The sequence below is a fragment of the Ahaetulla prasina genome, chromosome 4 (genome assembly GCF_028640845.1).
Source record: "Ahaetulla prasina isolate Xishuangbanna chromosome 4, ASM2864084v1, whole genome shotgun sequence".
Lineage (NCBI taxonomy): Eukaryota > Metazoa > Chordata > Lepidosauria > Squamata > Colubridae > Ahaetulla > Ahaetulla prasina.
In genome coordinates, this window is record NC_080542.1 from 1463513 (window position 1) to 1487387 (window position 23875).

Below are 23875 nucleotides of genomic sequence, written 5' to 3' on the forward strand. Positions count from 1 at the left end.
AGAATTCCCCAATCAGCCGTGCCTATTTCCCCTCCTATCCTTTAAAGCAGAGAGTTGCAGAGAAAGGGATTATAAGAGAGTAATGGGTGCACCTATCAAAGGAATGCCTTAGTGCCAGGGAATTCTGGGAGTTGAAGTCCGCCCCTCTTTAAGTCGCTGAGGTTGACAAACCTTGATCTAGAGATCAATAGTTTGTTCATTAGACAGCATCTCTTTCTCTCCCTCCCTCCCTCTCTTCTCCCTCTCTTCCTCTCCTCTCGCTCCCTTTCCTTCTCTCTTCTCTCTCTCTCCCTCCCATTCCTTTCTCTCTCTTCCTCTCCTCTCTCTCTTTCCTCGTCTCTTCTCTCTCTCTCTCTCTCCCTCTCTTCTCCCTCTCCTCTACCTCTCTTTCACCCTTTCCTCCTCTCTCTCTCTCCCCTCCTTCTTCTTCTCTCTCTTCCTCTCTCTCTTTCCTCCTCTCTTCTCTCTCTCTCCCTCTCTTTCACCCTCTCCCTCCTTCTCCTTTCTCTCTCTCTTCCACTCCTCTCTCGGTCTCCTCTCCTCTCTCCCTCTCCCTTTCCTTTCCTCTCCTCCCTCCCCTCACCATCATCTTCATCACAACTGCCAATCCAAGGCAGCATCCCAGCTGAGAGGGCAATCCGTCTCTCTTCTTCTCTTGCCCCCACCCCAAATCAAATCTTCTGCACTTTGTACCGGGATGGGGGGGGGAGATGAGAAAAGGAAGAGCACCCCCTCCCTTCAAAACCGCGGAGGGAGGGGGGGATTTAGAGTAAGAAGTCTGGGGTGCACTGACCCATGCCAAGCCTCTCCGTGGAAGGCAAGAGTGGCCTTTGGGGGGCCGAGCCCCCCTTCCCCCCCCCCCGCATCCCATCCCATCCTTGCCCGCCCCCACACAGCCTCTGCATTAATCCCCCCCCCTCACTCACTTTGCCAAGCAATGCAGCAATTCTTTTTTAAAGCAAACGCAACAAAGAGCCCTTGGCATTTTCAATGCCAAAACTCCCTCCCTCCCTTTTTTTTTTTGACCCGGGTGGGGGGGGAAGGGAAGGGAAAGGGATTGGGGGAGGAGGCAGAACAGAAAGGACAAAAGTGATTCTTCCCCCTCTCCTTCCTTAAAAAAGGTGAGTTGGGGGTGTCTTGGCAGGGTTTGTGGACAGGAGGGGAAGAAAAATTCAAAAAAAAACAAACTTGGGGTGCGGGGGAATGTTGCGAAATGCAACCGAGGTGGGGGGGGTCTTCCTTCCTTCCCTTGCTCAGCTCCCACCCCAAGCCTCTAGCACTCCCCTTCCCCGAAGAGCCCACTTTCCCTTTCTGGCCAAGAAACAAAATTGCCAGAAATAATAATAATAATAAATAAATAAATCGGAAGCCGTGCGTCTTCCAAGACGCCCCCCGCCCCTATTCTCTCTCTCTCTCTCTCTCCCATTCATAATTCCTGAAGCTGTTACAGTAGAAGCACGCTGACGCCATCAATTGTCTCGAAAGCTGACGCACTACACCGGCCCCAACACACAACAACAACAACAACAACAACAAAACAACCACCACAACAACACACAGAGAGCCACGCACGCGCGCACGGACGCCCATCTCCTCTCTCTCTCTCTCTCTCCCCCTCCTCAAATTAAAATCATCTGCTCCGGGATCACGCGACCCCACTGCTGGGGGTGGGATGTCTCTCGGAGGGGGAGGGGGCCTTGCTACCCGCCCCCAGGCAAATAATGGACGTAGACCCCCCCCCTCTCCCCCAACAACGCAGCACCCCGGTGCCCCCGCCTCTTGTCGGGTTTGTTTGGGGATGGGGGCCAAAGCGAGTCATTTCTGCTCTGATGGAGTGGGTGGGTGTCTCTTGGGGGTGGGGGGTCGTCACTCTTCAGGAACCAACTTCTGTGGAGGGGCTCGGAAATTGGGGAGGGGGCGACCCTCGTGGACCGACGACGCGGCCGGATGGGAAGAAAAGTTGATAATCCTCCCCCTCCCTCTCCCTCGTATGGCGGGTCCCATCCCCACCCACTGAGCCGTCCTGCCAGAGGTGCGCCCCTCCCCAATTCCCCAATGGCAAAATCCGCCCCTCCCCCATTGCTCAAAGTCACTTTCCCCATCCCACCCCCAGGCCTAAAGAGAATTGAGCCTCCCCCACCATCCTTTCCAAAACCTTTCCTCCCTCCCCCACCCGCCATTCTCTCCTCTGGCTTTTGCCCCCACCCGCGCCCCTCCCCCATTGCTCAAAGTCACTTTCCCCATCCCACCCCCAGGCCTAAAGAGAATTGAGCCCTCCCCCACCATCTTTTCCAAAACCTTTCCTCCCTCCCCCACCCGCCATTCTCTCCTCTGGCTTTTGCCCCCACCCGCGCCCCTCCCACGCAGTCTGCTACCCCACCGGATCAGCTCCGGGCTCCATCCTGCTCCCCCCACCCCTCAAATGTAACCCACACCCCTCAAATATTTGCATCCAATCTTCACTTAGCCCAGCTCTTCTGGGATGGCTGCAGCCCCCAGTCGGGAGGGATGGGTTTTGTAGTCCCGTGCAGCTGGGAGACCAGGCTGAGGGGTGTGCGTGTGTGCGCCTGCCGAGATCCTCAGATCCGGGGAGACCCCCGCACCCCAAAATCCAAGCACCTCTGCTTTCTGTGCAGCCTCCCCCCCCAAAAAAAACCCTATGATCTTAAAACCCGTCCAGCTTTCAACTCTTCTCTTTGCCCCCCGCCCCCCAATTACAGACTCCCTGCCCCCACATCACTGCAACCCCCTCCCACCTACCCCCCCCCCCCAATACCGTAAGCAGATGCCGTTCCTTCTTCGCCTTCCGGACGTTGTTCAGAAAACGGCGGCCCATTTTCTTGGCATACCAGACGGAGACAAACATGATGTGGCACAGAAGGGAAAGGAGAGCGGGGGGGGGGGGGAGATGACGGACCGAGGCAGGCAGGCGCCCCCCCCCCCACACACCCCAGTTCCTTAAGAGCGGCTTCAAGATCTCTCTCCCCCCACCCCTCCCCGTCAATGCCTCCAAGCTTTGCTGTCTGGATTGGGGGCTAGTTGGCTTTGCGATGCCAAAGGAGAGAGAGGGCAGCCCCGGGTGGCATCGGCCTGGAAACTCCTGCGCTTGGGGGCGGTGGGGGCAGGATTGTGCCAATGACCGGGGGGTGGGGGCAGCAAGGAAGGCGTTCTACCCCTCCCTCCTGCTCAGCCTCCTCATCTTCAGTGGCAACCCCTTCCTTCCTTCCTTCCTTCCTTCCCTCCTTCCTTCCTCCTATCTCCTCCTTCCTCCTTTTCTCTCTCTTTCACTATTTCGCTCTTTCGCTCTTCCTCCGTCCCTCCATCTCCCTTTTTCTTTCTCTCTCTCCAGTCTCTCTGCCTTCCTTCCTTCCTTCCTCCTATCTCCTCCTTCCCCCTTTCTTCTCTCTCTCTCTATTTTGCTCTTTCACTCTTCCCTCCCTCTCTCTCCCTTTTTCTTCTTCTCTCTCTCTCTCCCCTGTCTTTCCGCCTTCCTTCCTTCCTTCCCTCCTCCTATCTCCTCCTTTTCTCTCTCTTTCACTCTTTTGCTCTTTCACCCTCCCTCTCCCTTTTTCTTTCTTTCTCTCTCTCTCTCTCCTTCTCTCCCGTCTCTCTGCCTTCCTTCCTTCCTTCCTTTCCTTCCTTCCTGCCTTCTTTCCTGGGACGGGGGGGCGGGGGCAAACCGGCTCACCGAAGGGTCCTGAAAATATGAGGAGCAGCAGCAGGTGGGGGCCATTAGGGGAGGGTGGAACCCCAGCTTTTCTCCCCCCCCCCTTTCCCAAGATAGAGAGGGAAAAGGGAGAGGAAACGAAGCTGCCTCTAGGCAGGGAGACCAGTGCCGAGGGCGGCTGGGGTCTCGTCTCCCCCCTTTCTTCCTTCTCACCTCCCCAACCTGCTGGCATGCTCCTCCCCGTTGCTTTTTCGGAGCAGATGGAGGCCCAGATGGAGCAGAAGCTGAACCCCCCCCCCCATGTCTGCTAGGGCCAAAGGACCAGGAACGGGGGCGGCGGGGGGGGGAGGGACAGCTCCTTTTGGGGATGGGGATTCCGGCAGAAAGCGAGGGTCTCTCTCTCTCTCTCTCTCTCCCTCCCCCCACTCTTCACCCCCAACACTGGGCGTCCAGAGGCCTCTCTTCTGCCTCCACCCCATCCCGGGGAGTGGGGGCGGGGTGGTGGTGAAGAACCTAAACTGACGGTTTCAACAGCCGCCCCCTCCTCAATCTGGAGAGCTGCTTTTCATTGGCAGGAAAGGAGGAGAGAAAAGGATGGGGAGGGGCGTCTGAGCTTCCGGTAAAGGCGGGAGGGGGTGCAGAGAAGCAGGAACAAGGGCTCTGGGTCTTGGGAGGAGGGGGAGGACAGAGATCTGGGTCAGGGTGGAGGGGGGGCCCTCTAAGAAGAAGGGGGATTTCCGAATCAGAGCCCCCTCCCCTCCCCTGTCCGGATGGCTGGGAAAAGAAAGCGAGAAGAACGGGGGGGGGGAAGGGCTTCGCAGGTGGGCCACAGGTCCTGGGCCGAAAGGATGGCGCGCAGGTGGACTCCTGCCCAAAGACTCCCCTGACACCCCCCCCCTTACCTGTCCACGAAAGATGGAGAGAGAAAAAAGTGGGGGAAGAATGGGTGGGCCCAGGCTGGGGTGCCTGCGTCTTCCCTCGGCATCCAAGCCCCAAGCCAGCCAGCCAGCCGGACCTGGAAGAACAGCTGTCCGAGAATGCCCTGCTGTTGGCCGCCTGGGCCACCAGGGGGCGCCCTTTTCCCACAGCTGCTGCTGCTGTTACTACTGCAAAACCTTGTGGGGGGGGGCGCTTCCCCAACCTGGCACCCTCCCCGCAGGGGCGGGGAGGGGTGGGAAGGAAGAGGATGCTGGGAGCTGTAGTCGGGCCAGGTGGGGAAAATCAGAATAATGGGGAAGGGGATTGGGAGGGGGGCACGCCTTCATTTTGGAAACTCTCGCCTGGGGTGGAGGAGAAGCTTCAGTTGAATCAGTTTCATCCCTCCCCCACCCGAAAACCAATCTTGCGTCCCCACCTTTCTCTCCCCCTCCCCTTTTCCCTGCCTCTCCTGCCAGACCACAGATTAGCCAGATTCAAACCAGGATTCGGGGAACTGGAGGCCAAACCTCCTCAAATAATTCCTGGGGATATTTATCATTGGCATCCCTCCCCCAGGCTACCCCCTCCCCCCCCCCCACAGGGGATCCCATGGGGTTCCCTCCAGAGATTAACCTCTCCGTTAGCAGTCCCGGCAGTGATAATAGAGGTAGTCCTCCTCACTCTTACGACCGTTTAGTGAGGTTCCAAGTTAGAACGGCACGGGAAACAAGTGACTTACGACCAGTCCTCGCACTTACGACCATTCGTTTAGTGACCGTTCCAAGTTACAAACGGTACTGAGAAAAGAATGGCAGCTATACAGCTGGTCCTCGTCTTACAATGATTCGTTCAGCGACCGTTCCAAGTTCCAACACTAGTAAAAAAAAAAAACAACCTGATTTATGACCAGTCCTTGCACTTATGACCGGGTGAAGCAAACCCCATGCTTGAAATTCCGGCATTTGGCAACGGCCCTTTGCAATCTTCGCAACCCGTTTCCGGAGCAGCAAAGTCGACGGAGGGAGCTGGATTCGCTGAATGACCATCTGATTCACTTAACGTTGTCATAAGTCGAGGCCTACCGGTAACCCTAGGGATCCTTCCTGAACTAACATTTTGCTCCTCTCTGCATCCTCCTATGCAGCTTGCCACGCTTAGGAAAAGGTATACTGCTCTAGGAGATGGAGGTTCCATCTAGCTGGGACAGGCACGGAGGTCTTAGTTCTCCGTCCCGATGCCAGGGGCTGATTCTGGCAACGTCCTTTGAAATTAAGTGCAAATGTGACTCAAACAGAACACAATATTCTGTCTGCAACCCCAAAAAGAAAAGATCGTAGGCCCCATAATCAGAACAGCCAAAGCATTTATTTGCGGCTTTTTTATCTGTTCCCATTTGCCTCTCCCGCCGACCCTAGAAAAGACCCCCTCTCAAATACTGTCATTTTTCAGTCCTGACAACTTTAAGATGAGAGGGGGGGGGCTTCAACTTTCAGAACTCTGTGACGAGAACGTATTTCTTTTGATCGGCGTCCCCCTTTGTATTCCGGATTACTCTCTTGTAATCCCTTCCTCTGCGATCTCTCCCCACTCTAGGGAGTGGGAGACAGAAAAAGGGCATGGCTGGCTGGCTGGGGAACTCTGGGAGTCGAAGTCCACCCATCTTAGAAGCTGCCAAGCTTGAAAAGCACTGCCCTAAATTAACACCGACAACAAAAAACGAAGGCGCGCACACGCAGACCCACACGCACACTAATTCCCGCTGCTCTGCCTTGTCAGGCAAAACCTTCTCGAGGTACTTAAGCCCTGATTAACTGTCCTGACCTTTCAGCTGTGTGGGACATCCAAATTAAATACATTTGCGTAAGGACCGGGCCCGGCTGTCCTGCTGTGGCCTCGGGATGCTTCCTTTGTCACGTTATCCAGGACAGAGCGGATGTGATACCCGGGAAAGATACACAAATTTTTTTTTGGGGGGGGGAGATGGAGCAGGCTTTCACAGCCTCCATGTTGACTTTTTTGCCCTCCAAGGGGTGACTCCCCTGTTCCTAATCAAAGGTAGACTGCAGTAGTCTTTGGCGGTTCCGGTTCCTAGCTCTTTATCTCTGTCTACGTTGGGAAACTACCAGCGAGACAGAGAGGAGGCGTCAAGGAGGGAAGTAGCCTGCCATCCTTGGGCGGCTGCAAATGCTATTAGCCTCCTCCCTCCAAAGAGTCAAAAAATCTTTTATTTATTCAATTTATTTATTCAGTTTATTGATTTAGAACAGGGGTCTCCAACCTTGGCAACTTTAAGCCTGGCGGACTTCAACTCCCAGAATGCCCCAGCCAGCTTTGCTGGCTGTGGCTTTCTGGGAGTTGAAGTCCGCCAGGCTTAAAGTTGCCAAGGTTGGAGACCCCTGGTTTAGAATATAACCTTATCTGTACAACACAGTCCTTGACTTACGCCCATTCACTTAGTGACAACGGCCCCAAAAAATGCGACTTAGGACCGGCAGTCAACGGGGAAGCCAAATTGACTTTAACAAACGGGGTTACTACAACTTAACCATTGCGCTGACCCACTCAAAGGCAAACCCCACTTAACAAATATCTGACGTAGGGACAGGAAATTTTGAGCGTAGTTATGGTCGCAAGTCAAGGACCACCTGTATAGAAGAACGCTATTGCGAAAGAGGGCTAAAACGCGACAGATTAACACCTGCAGAGCTTCACGGCAACTTTGGACGGAGGACCAAGCCCCCGCAAGTCTACTCCTCGTCCGTCAAACCGCATCTCCTCAGCCCCATGCCGACCCACATTACGGAGGACGGTGTGGGGAACAGTGGCCCCCCTCGACTTGCCATCTTCCATTGGAAGGGAAAGAAATCACGCAAGTCCTTCCTTTAGCGTCCTCTGAACGTAAAGTTTGCTAATGTGAAGACTTGTGGGCTTCAACTCCCTGAATTCCCCAGCCAGGTCTTTTCAGAGAAGATAGCAAAGATATTAGCAATAGCGATGGAAGAAAGTAAAGAAATAATTCTAAATGGAATTGATGAGACATATAGAGTGTAGTACAAGATGGCAATCCTTATGATTTATATTGATATATTGACCATCATTTGTGTTGTAAATGTTGTACCTTGATGAAGGTATCTTTTCTTTTATGTACACTGAGAGCATCTGCACCAAGACAAATTCCTTGTGTGTCCAATCACACTTGGCCAATAAAAAATTCTATTCTATTCTATAAGATATGCGATGAGAAATAATCTACCCAGAGGAAATTCATGTCAGATTTACGAAGAAAACTTTGAGAAAAGAAAAAGAAAGAAAAAGAAAACTTTCCCGCCGTCTATTAAGAAAGTTAACCTCTTTTTTTTAAAAAAAAAAATGCAAGAAAACAGCCAAGCCACGTTAGTTCTTGTCCTATCCATGCTGAATTCTGGGGCAATCATTGTTGGCTGGAGGATTCTGGGAGTTGAAGTCCACAAGTTTTGAAAGGGCCAGGTTTGGAGACCCCCCCTGGCCTCAAGGAAGACCAGCGTACGCCCTGGCGTTTGCATGCTATGCCCTGGAAGCAGGGGTAAAATGCTCCCGGCTCGGACCGGATCACCCGATCCGGTAGCGATGGCGGTGGGTGGTTTGGAGAACCGGTAGCAAAAATACCTCCTCCCCCTCCCCATGCCGAGCTGAGCCAAGCGATCGTCAGAGCCTTTTTTTTTTTTTTACTTTTAAAAGCAATTTTTTAAAAGGTAAAACCGCCTGCTAGGCAAAAAATGAGGGGGTTGAGAGAGAGAGAGAAAGCAAAGAAAGAAGGAAGAAAGGAAGGAAGGAAGGAAGGAAGGAAGGAAGAGGAAGGAAAGAAGGAAGGAAGGAAGGAAGGAAGGAAGAGGAAGGAAAGAAGGAGGGAAGGAAGGAAGGGGAAGGAAAGAAGGAAGGAAGGAAGGAAGAGGAAGGAAAGAAGGAAGGAAGGAAGGAAGAGGAAGGAAGAAAGGAAGGAAGGAAGAGGAAGGAAAGAAGGAAGGAAGGAAGGAAGGAAGAGGAAGGAAAGAAGGAAGGAAGGAAGGAAGGAAGGAAGGAAGGAACAAAGGAAGGAACAAAGGAAGGAAGAGGAAGGAAAGAAGGAAGGAAGGAAGGAAGGAACAAAGGAAGGAAGGAAGGAAGGAAGGAACAAAGGAAGGAAGGAACAAAGGAAGGAAGAGGAAGGAAAGAAGGAAGGAAGGAACAAAGGAAGGAAGGAACGAAGGAAGGAAGAAAGAAAGAAAAAGAGAGGGAGGTTGGAAAAAGGAGAGGAAGGAAGGACTACAAACCTGGCACTAGACGCAGCTTCAGAGGATAATCCAGGGCTAGAAGAGACCTGAAGGTCATCTAGTCCGACCCCGCTCCAGCAGGACACTGTTAAGTGAGTTTCTGTCTTTGGATCCCCCCCAGTCACATAGCCACGCCCACCCAGTCACATGACCCCACCGCCACCAAGCCACGCCCCACCAAGCCACGCCCACAGAACCGGCAGGAAAGAAATTTAGATTTCGCCACTGCCTGGAAATACTTTGTGGATACTTTGCCTGCAATGATCCGCAAGAGAAACGGAGCTTCTTGTATCTGCAATTTAGCAGAGGGGAAACCAAGTCACATCCCGGAAAAAATCTGGATTTCCCCTCCTTTGGAGACCCCTCTCTCGAACACAGATTTCTTTGAATCACACGTCACTTGCTCCCCCCAAAAATCTTTCTACAGATGGGCCGTTATTTCATGTGTGGCACACATGGCGATGTTAAGGCCGGCCTACCTCACAAGGTGCTTGTTGAGGAAACACCACGGCCACTAAACAGTCTCAGTTCGCCCCACCCGCTCTCAGGCAGCTGATAAAAACATATTAATTAGCACTGATCCTTCCTTCTTGCACAATAAATTAAACGCCACGGCGTTGTAAAATCAGCGTTAAAACAACAACAGCAGCAGCGTCTGTCCGTAGTTAGCAGCACGCCGACATTCCCTGAAGCTGGGATGCAGCAGGATTCGGCCTTGAGTTGGGATGGGGTACCACCCGGAAATCCTGGGCAGGAGACTTGGAAAGAGCCCCTTCCGGATTACTGTGAGGACCGCCCGCGAAAGTCTATCGATGGAACAACCCCCAAATTGAGACATTTGTGAAGGGACTTTTCTCCATCTTTTTTGCCCTCCTTCCTGTGCTCACCCGTGGGGTTTTTATACATATATATATATATATAAATATATATATATATATATATATATATATATATATATATATATATATATATGTATATATATATATATGTATATATATTTGTTTTCTGAGGTTTTCGCGGGTGTTTGTATGTAGGTCTTTGGTTATTCGGGTTTTCTCCAGCGTAAATTGGAAGTGTCTTGGCGACGTTTGGTAATCTCATTCGTCATCTTCAGGCTTCAGCTTCGTGCTCTCAGAAGCACAGGCTGAAGCCTGAAGATGACGAATGAGATTTCGCCGAAACGCCGCCAAGACACTTCCAATATATATATATATATATATATATATATATATATATATATATATATATATATATATATATATATATATATATATATATATATATATAATTGCAGAGAAAATCCCCTTAATATTCTTGCTTTTGGGAGAGAGAACGAGCAAAGGAGGTTTCACAATATCTAATTGCAGCGTTCCTCCTTCGAAGAGAGAGAAATGGAGTCGGCTAAAAGGCTCTGGGGTCAAAAGAAGTCCAACTTTTTCAGCCCTCGTGTAGCCGGTTTGATCTAAATGGTGAAGACACCAGGTTAGAAGCTAGGAGACGGTGAGTTCTAGTCCCGCCTAAGGAATGAAAGCCAGCTGGGTGATTTTGGGCCAATCACCAGGAAATGGGGAGTTCTAGTTCCAACTTAGGCAAGAAAGCCAGCCGGGTGATTTTGGGCCAATCACCAGAAGCCGGTGAGTTCTAGTCCCGCCTAAGGAACGAAAGCCAGCTGGGTGATTTTGGGCCAATCACCAGGAAATGGGGAGTTCTAGTTCCAACTTAGGCAAGAAAGCCAGCCGGGTGATTTTGGGCCAATCACCAGGAAATGGGGAGTTCTAGTTCCAACTTAGGCAAGAAAGCCAGCCGGGTGATTTTGGGCCAATCACCAGGAAATGGGGAGTTCTAGTTCCAACTTAGGCAAGAAAGCCACCCGGGTGATTTTGGGCCAATCACCAGGAAATGGGGAGTTCTAGTTCCAACTTAGGCACGAAAGCCAGCTAGGTGATTTTGGGCCAATCACCAGAAGCCGGTGAGTTCTAGTCCCGCCTAAGGAACGAAAGCCACCCGGGTGATTTTGGGCCAATCACCAGGAAATGGGGAGTTCTAGTTCCAACTTAGGCAAGAAAGCCACCCGGGTGATTTTGGGTCAATCACCAGGAAATGGGGAGTTCTAGTTCCAACTTAGGCAAGAAATCCAGCTGGGTGATTTTGGGCCAATCACCAGAAGCCGGTGAGTTCTAGTCCCGCCTAAGGAACGAAAGCCAGCTGGGTGATTTTGGGCCAATCACCAGGAAATGGGGAGTTCTAGTTCCAACTTAGGCAAGAAAGCCACCCGGGTGATTTTGGGCCAATCACCAGGAAATGGGGAGTTCTAGTTCCAACTTAGGCAAGAAAGCCAGCCGGGTGATTTTGGGCCAATCACCAGAAGCCGGTGAGTTCTAGTCCCGCCTAAGGAACGAAAGCCAGCTGGGTGATTTTGGGTCAATCACCAGGAGATGGGGAGTTCTAGTTCTCCATTAGGCACAAAAGCCAGCTGGGTGACTTTGGGTCAGTCACCAGGAGGCAGGGACTTCTAGTTCCACCTTAGCCATGAAGGCCAGCTGAGTGACTTCGGGCCAGTCATTCCCTCTCAGCCCAACCACCCACCTCACAGGGTTGTTGTTGGGGAAAATAGGAAGAGGGAAGGCGATCATGTATTCTCGCCACCTTGAGTTTACTTATGGAAAGCAGGATGGAAAAAAAGAAAGAAAACAACAATAACTTTACTTTCAACTGCATGGCTCTCCACATTCATTTTGGGAGAACTGCCACCAGAGCGGCATCCAAATTTAACGTATTCAGCGTGGGAGATTTCCGGGCCCATCTCACACCTGCCCCCTGTTGGCTGGCTCCCGCCCCACGTGCACCCTACGAACGCCCCCCCGTCTCACCCCCAAGCCCATCGTCCCCGTCCCGCCCACCCCGGCTTGCGGTTGTACATACAGATTCCTCTCAGCAGGGCAGAGCGGAGGCTACGCATGTCGACGGGCTGCGTGGAAAAGGTTGCATGAGGGTGGAGGTCATAGAAGGGGGGGGGGGGCGCCACGCAATCGCACCAAGCCATGCCCGGTCATGCTCGCACACGCATGCAGAGAAGAGACAGAGCCACAAAAGGCACATAGACTCGGGTGGAGTCCGTGAGAAACCTCTGATCCGGCTTGTTTGCTTTGCAGATGTTTCGTGACCCAACTAGCTAACAACATCAGTACAGGGGGAGAGCGGGGGAAAGGGTGTTATTCTCTTTACACAGGTAGTCCTCAACTTACGACCACAACTGAGGCCAGAATTTATGTTTATGAGTCAATTGTCAAGCGTCCGAATGAAAATCACGTGACCACGTGACGGTCATAAGTGTGAAACACGGTCATAAGTCCCTTTTTTCAGTGATGTTGTCACTAAATGAACTGTTATAAGTGGAGGACTACTTGTATAGAGTAGCTTCTCTTGCTAGCCTGGGTGGGTGGCTGTGTGTTTGTGTCAATTCTGCAATTGGTCCCTTCCGGCTCTATTATTCTGTACAGGTAATCCTCAGTTTACGACCCCAATTGAGCCCAATTGAGCCCCAAATTTCGGTGGTTAAGTGGGACACTTGTGAAGCGCCCCATTTTATGACCTTTGCCACAGTTGTTAAGTGAGTTATTAATTTTTAAATGGGGTTTAAAAATTTATGGCAAATTTTAATTTTCAGGCTAATTTAAATAAGTTTTTTAAACTGCATTTTAACCTGTATATTGTATTGTTGGTTTTATCTTGCCTGTACACCGCCCTGAGTCCTTTGGGAGAAGGGCGGTATAAAAATCAAATAAATAATAATAATAATAATAATAATAATAATAATAATAATAATAATAATAATAATAATAATAATAATAATAATAATAATAATAATAATAATAACCGCAGTGGTCAAATTAGTCCAATGGTTCCTTAAGTGAATTTGGATTGACGTTGCTTGTCAGAAAGTCGCAGAAGGGGACCACGTTCTCTTGGGACACTGCGACCGTCGTAAGTGTGAACCCGTTGTCCAGCATCTGAGTTCTGTTCACATGATGACGTGGGTGGCTGCAAAGGTGATAACTATGAAAAACGGGTCATAAGTCACATTTTTCAGTGCCATTGTAACCTCAAATGGTCCCTAAACGAACCATCGTAAGTCGGGGACTCCCTGTATACTGTATTAGTCTACTGTTTTTCACTTGATCGTTTGTCTGGTGTTAATCCCTGCTTATCTGTGTCATGGATTTCATTGAGTCACAATGGCGGTGAAAAAAATAACTTAGAGCCAGTCCTCATCTTTATGACCATTGCACATCCCCATGGTCATGTGATCAACATTTGGTCACTTGGCAACCAGCATGTATTTGCAATGGGTTGCAGCATCTGGAGTCATGTGATCAACATTTGTGAGTTCAATCCTAGGTAGAGGCAAATATTTCTCTCTCTGGGTACATTGAGAATATATCTGCTGAAAGGAAGTCCACCCTGGCGACAGGAAGGGCATCCGGCCAGGAAATACTCAGCTCCATTCAGTTGCCCAGACTCCACCTCGCAAGGGGTTTATGGGGTCATTAAAAGAGGATGATGTATTTATGACGGTTGCAATGTCCCGGCTCACACGATCACCAGTTGTGACCTTGGCAGCCAATTTCTGAGAAGCCAAGTCAACGGATTCATATAACGACCCTGTGATTCACTTAACAAACTGTAACGATTTGCTTTACAGCTGTGGCAAAACGTCGTAAAATCAGCCGTGACTCACTTAACAACCGTCTTGCTGAGCAACAGAAATCCTGGTCCCAAATGGGGTCGAAAGTCGAGAACTACCGATAGTCTGTTGGAGAGGAGGTGCTTTGATCTTTTCGTTTCCTTCTTGGTTTTTGCATTGTCTCTTTTGAACGGTGTGTAAATGTGGTTTATCTCTATGTGCTTATTGACGGGTACTATCTTGATGAGTAATTTCTGTTGATGGCTAATTTGTCTGACTGCCAACCTTTCAGGAATTCCCTAGCATTTTTGGGTTTAGCTTCGTCTGACAGGCTCACAGATTCCCAGTGTGGCTCATGGTTTTGCTCTGCACATCTGTCCAACACATGGTAGCAGTTACAATCCCTACATTATATGTTCTAGGCTTTATTGTCTCTTTTGAATGGTGTGTAAACGTGGATTCTCTCTATGTGTCAGTGGATGGCAAGTTCATTTGAATGCCAACTTTTCAGGAATTCCTTAATGTTTTTGGATTTAGCTTGATCTAGGATGCTCACAGATGCCCAGTTGAACCTGTGGTTGAGTTTGTCCATGGGTTGTGAGATTAAGGAGTTTTCATTGTGTCTTCTGACTGCTAGGTGTGACTCATGATTGTGCTCTGCTACTACGTGATGGCAGTTACTGTCCCTACGTTGTATGTTCTAGGCTTTATTGTCCCTTGTGAATGGTGTGTAAACGTGGATTCTCTCTATGGGTCAGTGGATGGCAAATTTGAATGCCAACCTTTCAGGAATTCTCTAGCATTTTTGGATTTAGTTTATTCGAATTTAGTTTATTTAGCTTCGTTTGGATGCTTACGGATTCCCAGTTAAAACTGTGGTTAAGGTTGTCCATGGGTTTGGTTTTGTTTTTTTATTTGAATTTATATCCCGCCCTTCTCCGAAGACTCAGGGCAGCTTACATTGTATATTATATATATTATATACAAAGTCAACTTGTATTGCCCCCCCAACAATCTGGGTCCTCATTTTACCTACCTTATAAAGGATGGAAGGCTGAGTCAACCTTGGGCCTGGTGGGACTCGAACCTGCAGTAATTGTAATTGCAGGCAGCTGTGTTAATAACAGACCGCATTAGCCTGTTGAGCCACAAGAGGCCCTTGTGAGGGTTGTGAGATTAAGGAGTTTTCATTGTGTCTACTGACTGGTAGTTGGCTGTACATCCTTACATTGTATGTTGTAGATGCTACTGATTTTTTGGGGGGGCAGCTGAGTCTTTCGGAGTGCTTAAGACGTTTTTGAAGGCATCAAAAGTAGTTCTCAAATGACCACATTTGAGCCCAAAATATCTGCTACTAAGCGAGACAGCTGTCAAGTGAACTTTGGCCCATTTTACGACCTTTCGTGATCCAGTTGTTCACTTAATCACTGCAGCTCTTAAGTGAGTAACACGCTCGCTAAGTGAACCCATCTTCCCTGTCAACTTGGCTTGTCAGAAGGTCTCAAAAGGGGATCGTGTGATCCCGGGATGCGGCAACCGTCATAAATATCAGTCAGTTGCCAAGCATTTTAATTTTTAATTGTTTTTATATTGTATTTATGTGTTTATGTGTTTTTTAAGTGCCTGTAAACCGCCCTGAGTCCCTCGGGAGATAGGGCGGTATATAAATATGATTAAATAAATAAATAATAAATAAATAAATAATCTGAATTTCGGTCATGCGATCACGGGCATGCTGCAACGGTCGTACGTCTGTCAAACGGTTGCACGTCCCATTTTTCAGTGTGGTCGTAACTTTGAACAGTCACTAAACGAATGATCGAAAGTCGAGGATTACCTGCTGTGTAGTTGGTTTGCGTGTTATGGATCTGGGGCACCCCATCGAAATTAAAAAAAAAGCCACAACGAGACAGGAAGACACATGAAACGATCAGCGACACTTTCGAAGGAACGAAACTCACAAGTGAAGAAGGGAACAGCAAGACACCACCACAACAACCCTTCCCGGACGGCCTCGTCAGCGGAGGACGCCACGGCAAATTAGGGATTTCAACTCTGTTGAAAAGCAACCCACTACTCACCTCGTGGTCCGTTAGCAAAGTAACAACCCAACTTCCCACAAGAAGAGCTGCGTAAGAACATTATTCAGACGAGTACAAAGGCACTATAGAAACACTCAAAAAAGGACACAACATCTCTAAAAGTCCCAGTAGCCCAAGAAGAAGGGGGGAAAAACCCCCAGGAGTCATCTACTACAAGAGTCCCCAACCACCGGGGGCCGTGGGACCTGCCTTGGCCCATTCAGAACCAGGCCACGCCAGTGGCAGGCGAGCTTACAATTGCATGAAGGTCCACTTGCACAAGTGGAACCATCCTGTCTCCTGCCTGCGGACACCGACGGCGGTCCACAAAGCTGGAAGGTTGGGGACCGCTGATCTACGATATGCAATGCACAGACTGTAACAGAGTCCTGCAGAAGACTAGGAGACCGCATCCATGAACAACAACTTGCAGACAAAAACACACAGAGGAGGCACCTGGATCTCACAACACATGGCCAGACTCCAGTGGCGTCTCAACTGGGAAACGGTGGGCATCTTAGACCCAGCTGAATCCAAAAATACCAGGGCAATTCCTGGAAACGTGGCATTCAAACAAAACAGCCATCAACGGACACGTAGAGATAAACTACATTTACAAACCATTCCAGAGAGACAATAAAAAGAAAGAAACAGAACGAACATCAGCGACTAAAATTCAGATAAGCAGGGACTGACACCAGACAAATGATCAAGCAGAAAACGATACTTTAACCAAGAGTGGGAGAAAAATATACCAACACCAACACCGGCAGGGCGAACTACTGTGTATAAACAGAGAGCAACCCCTCCTCTCTCACACACACACTACTGATACTGGTGATGTTACCTAGTTGGGTCATGAAACGTTTGCAAGCATACAAGCAGGTTCAGAGAACACCAAGGACCCCACGGTTCACAACTGCACTACAAATATTGTCATCCATAAGGAGATACACATGCTTATCACCGGGGTGGGTGGGTATTGGGGGGGGGGCATCTGTCCAATGTGTGGGCCAGAAAGGGAGGGGTGCAGTGTCTGATCCTTTAGGGACAATAAGGAGGTAGCCTCGAGTGATCCAGCTGCCACATTTCAGAATTCAGGGCTGGGGGCTATAGCCCACCCATCTTCTGGAATCACTCCTGGGCTTTTGTGTTTCGACGTCGGCACAATGGTGCCCCTCCACAATTTTTGAAGTGTTGAAATCCCTGGTCTTCGGGGCAAAGGAGGAGCCGAACCCACTAGAGGTAGTCCTCGACTTACGGCCACAATTCAGCCCGAAATTGAGGTTGCCAAATGAGAAGCGTGTTGAGTGGGGTTTGCCCCATTTCTTGACCCGTTTGTTAACTGAATCCCTCTTTTTTTTCATCTCTTTTTAACAACCCCATCATCCCTTGCAGGGTGGAGTCTGGGCAGTGGAATGGAGCTGAGTGTTTTACTGGCCGGATGCCCTTCGTGTCGCCAATGAGGAGTTTTGTTCAGCAGATATATTCTCATTGTGCCCAGAGAGAGAAATATCTGCCTCTACCTAGGATCGAACTCACAGCCTCCTGACTGTGAAGCGAGAACTCCACCTCTGGGCCACCGCATCACTCTGCTAACTGAATCACTGCAGTTGTTAAATTAGTAACTAGGTTGTTAAATGAATCCGGTTCACCCATTGACTTGTGAGAAGGTCGCAAAAGGGGATCGCGGGACCCCGGGACGCTGCGTCCGTCACAAATGCGAGTCAGTTGTCAAGCATCCGAATATAAATCACAAGATGCTGCGACGGGCGTAAGTGTGAAAAACGGCCGTCGGCCCCTTTTTTCACTGCCGTCGTAACTTCAAACGGTCACTAAATGAACTGTTGTAAGTCGAGGACTCTCTGTACAGGACCACGGTAGGCAAAAATTAACCTGGGCTTAGTTGTGGGGGAAAAAGGGGAAATTTTTTTAAAAATCCAACAAAATTCTGGTTTTTTTTTAATCAAAATTATGTTTTCATTCCAGGGGTGGTTCTGTGTGTGTGTACGATACAGGCAGTCCTTGAGTTATGACTGTAACGGAGCCTGCCCATCACAGTCATAACTCATGACAATTATAAAGTAGGTCAGTCCCATCACCAGCCCGGTTTTACGACCATTTTTGCAGCGGTCATTAAGTGACTCAGTGCCGTCATGAAGGGAATGCCACTGTCGTTAAGCAAACCAATGATTTGCCGCGAGTGCAGGTTTGCCGAAAACCACAGCTTTCGGTAAAAGGCAGCCACCGGACTGTGGGATGCTGCAAAGGGTTGTAAATGTGATTCCAGTTGCTGAATGTTTGAAGTGCCGTCAAATTGACAGCGGGGAAACACAACCCCTGAAACTTTAGATCCAGATGACAAGTGTCCCCAGGTAGTCGGTCGGAATTTCCAACGGTCATTAAGGCAACTGGTCATACTTTGAGGAGTTGCCTGTGCTTCACATCACATAAGCCCAGAGTTAACCAGCCGACACTCCACAAAAGCTCAGCGAGGAACAAAAAAAACAACAACCCAGGAAAACACAACCTTCCAACTTGGCAGGACCACACATTTTTGTACGCTGCACCGCTGCATGCTGCAAAGACAGACACACCAAAATACATATTGCCAGCGCAGAATCGTACACCAACCAGCCGTTACGAAACACAGGTAACACAAGCTCGGGGTGCCCACTTTGGCTCATGCGTTTGCTCCCTGCGAACGAACTACACGACCACTTTCCAACACCACAACATGAAACACACAGAGGAAATCCGAGGCTGTCGAACTAGAGGCGGACGACGCTTCTTTTAAAAACTGTGGCGCGTCGGAAGAGTGCGGGACCCAACACGGGGAAGGTTAAGGAACCCTGAACAGGCCAGGTTTAAAACGTTGAGTGTCGCCGTCATACTCGACAGAATCAGAACGAAATGTTGGTCTCTCTCGCTAGCTAGGATCGGAAACACCACACCGTTTCGCACATTTTTCACAACCTGCGCACAGACACATTGGCAGCCGAGACGACTGGCGCGAAGTCATTCCGCGTGACGAGAAAAACACCACACCGATACACCGGCTGTGCGACAGACAGACGGACGGACATGCACCACGAACGGGCCTTCCCACCAAAGCGACAGCGACACACGCAGGCGGACGTGTCGGGATGTTCGCACGATACAGGGCCCGACCTCACACCACCCACAAACGGCTGCGTGTAACCCAGCCACAAAGCAACGTCCATGCACACACGGCCGTCATACCAGCCCACGGGCTCCGACGAAGACCACGGCGGGTGTAGGTGTGTGGTAGGGTGGTGGGGTGCGGCAGGGGTGGGTGGGGCCAGGTGCGCCAGTGGTGTCAGCGGCAGAACGGTGCCCCCTCTCCTGGCCGGGGCACCCGTGCCTCCCCTTCCTACCTTGATGGGGGAGATGTGCGAGTGAGACACGTAGCCGTGGACGCTCTCGATCTGGGATAGGTTCTTCTCCGCCACGTGGACCAGCTCGGGGGCCTTTACCTGGTTGGGGAGGTGGGCGGGGCTGTGCTCCAGCGGGGGGCTGTCTTCATCTTGGTAGCGATATTTCTGAAAGGAAAGGAAAGAGGTAGTAGACCATCACCAAGGGATGACCCACCCACCCACCCCCGCCTGGTAGGCTGGACTGCAGAACAGGAGATGCCGATAAAAGAGAATATCTGTCGCTCGTTCGGGGGTTGAAATAGAGGATTTTTGTCAGGTTCTCTGAACTTGGTGGTTTTCTACAAGACATTTTATGACCCAGGTAGGGAACGTCATCAGTACTTAGAAGGAAGTGGGCTTTAGGGAAAGAAGGAGGAGGAGGAGGAGGACTATTGTGGGGTCCTTCATGCTCTCTGAGCTTGGTGGTTTTCTTGCAGAAAACCATCACGCTCGGAGGGACCCCTCAGAGCAGGAAATGTTCGCTCCAGCCAACATCCATATCTGAACTCTGGGCTCACAGTGACACCTCAGCACCTCCAACCTCCCTCCTGTCCCAAACGGAGTTGGTGGGGTGGTGGGGGCTCTATTTGCAAATACAGGTAGTCCTAGAGTGACTCACGACCAATTATCTGTTGCTGAGACAGTTGTTAAGTGAGGTTTGCTCCATTTTGCTCCTGCAAACAGAAATAGAACCCCTGTGGGAGTAAAAGATGGGACCGTAATAGCGAGAGGCGCCTTGGGAGCCATCCCAAAACTTTCTGGAGCATCCCTGGAATATCGTCGGCATTGACAAATTCGCCACCGGTCAATTGCAGAAGGCAGCTTTGCTTGAGGGAGCTGACATCCTTCAGGGACATCTTCAACCACACCGTCAAGCAACATCTGTCTACCTTTGGTGTTTGGGAAGGACAGGAGAGGTGGATAAACAGGCCGAATCCAGTTTGAACATCTGGCTGACTTTACAGCTAACCCTAATAATATAGTTTCCACCTTTAACACCATCAAACAACCACATCTGTCCGCACAATACAAAGCGCGCGGATGTTGTCTCCTCGAACGAACGGGGATGAAACGTTCGCAACCACATCGTCAAGCTCGGAGCACAAACCAACAACAGAACATCTGTCTCTCTTAGATGTCTCTCTTAGAAGGACTGGAGAGGTGGATAAAAAAACAGGCCGAATCCACTCTCAACATCTGGCTGGCTTTGCAACCAACTGCAATAATGGAGCTCCCATCTTCAACGCCATCGATGAAACAATTTCCAGGTGTTTGGGAAGGACTGGAGAGCTGGATTTTTTTTTTTAAAAAAAAAGGCCAAATCCACTCTCAACATCTGGCTGACTGTTCAATCCACCAACAATGACAGCGTAAATACAGGCTTGGAAGAAAACCGAAGCAGGGATTTAAGAAGGATCCGGAGCCGGGGCGGGGGGCGGGGGGAGAGGGGGAAATGTCACCCTTTCTGCTCCCCCACCGTCTCAATTCCGTCTCCGTTTCTTTTCGTGAGCCCCCCCCGCCCCCCAAGGAAAAGGAATAATTACGGGTCCTTCCTGGCAGCTCCAACGGTCTGTGTGATGGAACCAGCGAAGCCTGAAGAAAGAAGCTCCAACTGGGACTTTTAAAATGTGTGGATTGACAGGGAACCAGAAGGGGGTTTTTGGACTGGGGGTGGGGGTGGGAATGGAGGATGAGACCACACAAAAGCACAAACATCACCTTCTTTTAACGACCCCCCTCGTTCCTTACGGGGTGGAGTCTGGGCAACTGAACGGAGCTAGCGGAGCGTTTTATTGGCCGGATGCCTTTCCTGCTGCCAGTGCGGAGTTTAGTTCGGCAGAAAAGCACGGAGCCTTTCACAAAACGTTCTCCTCCGAGCACCCGATCGCAGCCTCTCCGCAGAAAAGGGGAACCAAGGTGAATTCTGGGGTTTGTGCCGCAACCGATGGCATGTGCAAACGATCACACAATCCAGGTGTGCAAGGTGCAAGTGAGGGCGCTCGGAGGCCGACAATGGGTGGGGGTGGAATTTTGAGCATCCCAGCTTACAGGAAGTCCTCGATGACCGCATGTACGAACGACCCCCCCATTGGCCTGGGAATTTCCGTTCTTAAGCAAACAGGTTGTTTCAAGCCAGCCGGGCCCAATTTCACAATCTTTTTCTCAGTTGCTAAGTGAATCGCGTGGGTCACTGAGCGAATCCGGCTTCCCTCATTCACTTTGCCTGTCTGTCAAGAAGTTGAGCCGTGTTCCATTTAACAACCTTTTTGGCCACGGTTGTTAAACGAATCGCGGCAGTCGGTAAGTGAATCGGACCTAGCGAACCTAGCTTCCCGCTCTGACTTAGCAACCGTTAAAAGTTACAAAAGCAGCAAGAAAAGCGACTTATGACCGTTGTTCACACTTACGACCGTGGCAGCTTCCCCCCAGAGTCACACGATCAAAATTCAGACCCTTGGCAACTGATTTGTATTTATGACGGTCGTAAAATCCCAGGGGTCACGTGATCCCTTTTGCGACCTTCTGACCAGCAAAGTCAAGTGGGGGGGAAAGCCGGATTCGCTTAAGAACTGGGCTACCCACTTAACAACGGCTGCGATTCGCTGGTGGCAAGAGAGGTTGCAAAACGGGGCAAAACTCCGCGATTGTCTCACTTAATGATGGAAATTTTTTTTATGACGGTTGCAGTGTCCCAGGGTCAATGGGGGAAGCCAGAGTCACTTAGCAACCGGGTGACCTGCTTAAGAACAGCAGCGATGCATTGAACAACGCTGGCAAGAAAAGTCACCAAACGGGGCAACGCTCGCTTCAGAACTGTCTCGCTTAGCAAGGGAGATTGTGGTTGTATGTCGAGGACTGCCTGAAATGGGCCCATCCCTTTAAAAAAAAACCTCCAAAAATGATCTGCAAGTCCTTTTCCCCGGCTGAGATCAGCACAACCGGCTGTGTGTGTGTGTTTGTGGCTCGAAAACAGCAAAAACTATCTGCCGTTGTTTGGCTCAGCAAAAAACTATCCGGAGGTTCTGACACACACACAACACACACACACACAAGGACAACTCACTCGTGCCTCTGGCGTGGACTCCTTGATGCTGTTTTGCAAGGGGGTGTGTGTGTGTGAAAAATACACAACAAGCATTTTTGCAGAAGGGAGCCATATGCTGAGACGGCAGAATCTCCATCCAATTTTGTCCTGGGAATTTTGTGCGAACACACACACCACACACACACTCCCACCCCAAAGCCGCAACCGGGTCACGGGATGTGCAAATAACAAGAGTTGAGAAGGGGCCTTGGAGATCTTCTAGACCAACCCCTTGGGATTAGACTCTTTAAAACTGGCTACTGCTCATCCAATGGGCATTAAATGGGCATTTAAATTAGTTTTTTAAGGGATGTTTTTAATTATTGTGTGTATTTATATTTTATCTGCCTGTTCACCGCCCTGAGTCCTTCGGGAGAAGGGCGGTATACAAATTAAATTATTATTATTATTATTATTATTATTATTATTATTATTATTATTATTATTATTATTATTATTATTATTATTATTATCCTTACATATGTATAGCTTGGGGATTTAAATTTTTTGCAATTTGCCTGGCCCGACTGCTGGGTGAGATCACTCACTCTTGGCCATTTGAAGATGGGTGGACTTCAACTCCCAGCATTCCCCAGCCAGCTATTTCCCGCCCCCCTCCCCCCACTTTGCTAAAGTCAAGATATATTACATCTACCACATTCCCACCATTTATTATGAAAGTTACCCAACTTAAAAAATGTGAGAACCGTAGGCAGCCATATTTGTTCACATCTTATTTTAAATCTAATATGTCGCTCTGTGAAGTCAGATCAAAGTTTTATATAGTGTTTTTTAAACACTTGGCAGCTTGAAGATGGATGGACTTCAATTCCCAGAATCCCCCAGCCAACAGGTTTCCTGTTTAATTGTCATGCCATCTAAGTCCTCATTGAACTTGTTGATTAAGCTTCTCATAGGTTATTTTTTTTCACTTTGCTAAAGTCAAGGTATATTACATCTACTGCATCCCCACCGTCTATTAAGAAATTTACTTCTCTATTAGGAAAGTTACCAAAAAAATGTGATCAAGTGGTCTAGCCACCTCTTCCCTTCGGTCTACCCATGCGGAATGGTGTCAAAATCTCGCTGGCTGGGGAATTCTGGGAATTGAAGTCCCCCCGTCTTCAAGTTGCCATGGTTGAGAATATGTGTTAACACATATTGTATACATTATTTCCCAAGCATCAATTCACACTTATGGCATCCAAACTCTACAACTAAGAATTGACTTGTTCTTTTTATCTTTTTCTTTTTGTTGATGACAAATATGAAAAAAGTTTTGTTTGGTTTGCAACTGACATACCGAAAAAGAGTAATCTAAAAGTAACAAATCTACCATTTTAATGGGTTGGATATTTTGTGGTTTTAGAGATGATGATGATAATGATAACGTTTCTACTTCTACTGACAGTAACTTTGCTACCATTGCCTATTTTTCCAATTCTATATATTTCAATTCCATGCAGTTGTCTAAACTGCAACGCTAACAGCCCCAGCGGCAACACTCCTTGGCTGGGGACGATGGGAGTTGCCATCAAACCACCTGGGGGTTAGAATTAACCTTCACCTATTTCTTTCTACCTTTCTAGAAACGCTCTTGGGGTGGAGGGTGGGGGGCAGAGATGCCAGGGCCCAAAATAACAACAGAGGGGAAAATGGATGGATGGATGGATGGATGATAGATATAATTTTTAGATAGATAGACAGACAGACA

At 49.4% G+C, this 23875-nt stretch overlaps 1 protein-coding gene across 2 annotated transcripts in view; it reads right to left on the reverse strand.

The window, feature by feature from the left end:
* The window catches only part of DLG4 (discs large MAGUK scaffold protein 4), a 126775-nt gene that overhangs the window by 36006 nt on the left and 66894 nt on the right, over window positions 1-23875 (reverse strand). Inside the window, exon 3 of one of the 2 annotated variants that reach the window (XM_058180284.1) lies at window positions 19038-19202. In XM_058180284.1, coding sequence (XP_058036267.1) covers window positions 19038-19202 — 165 coding nt within the window. Of the gene's footprint in view, window positions 1-4569; window positions 4684-19037; window positions 19203-23875 lie in introns of those variants that run through there. The other variant, XM_058180286.1, reaches the window with a different exon arrangement.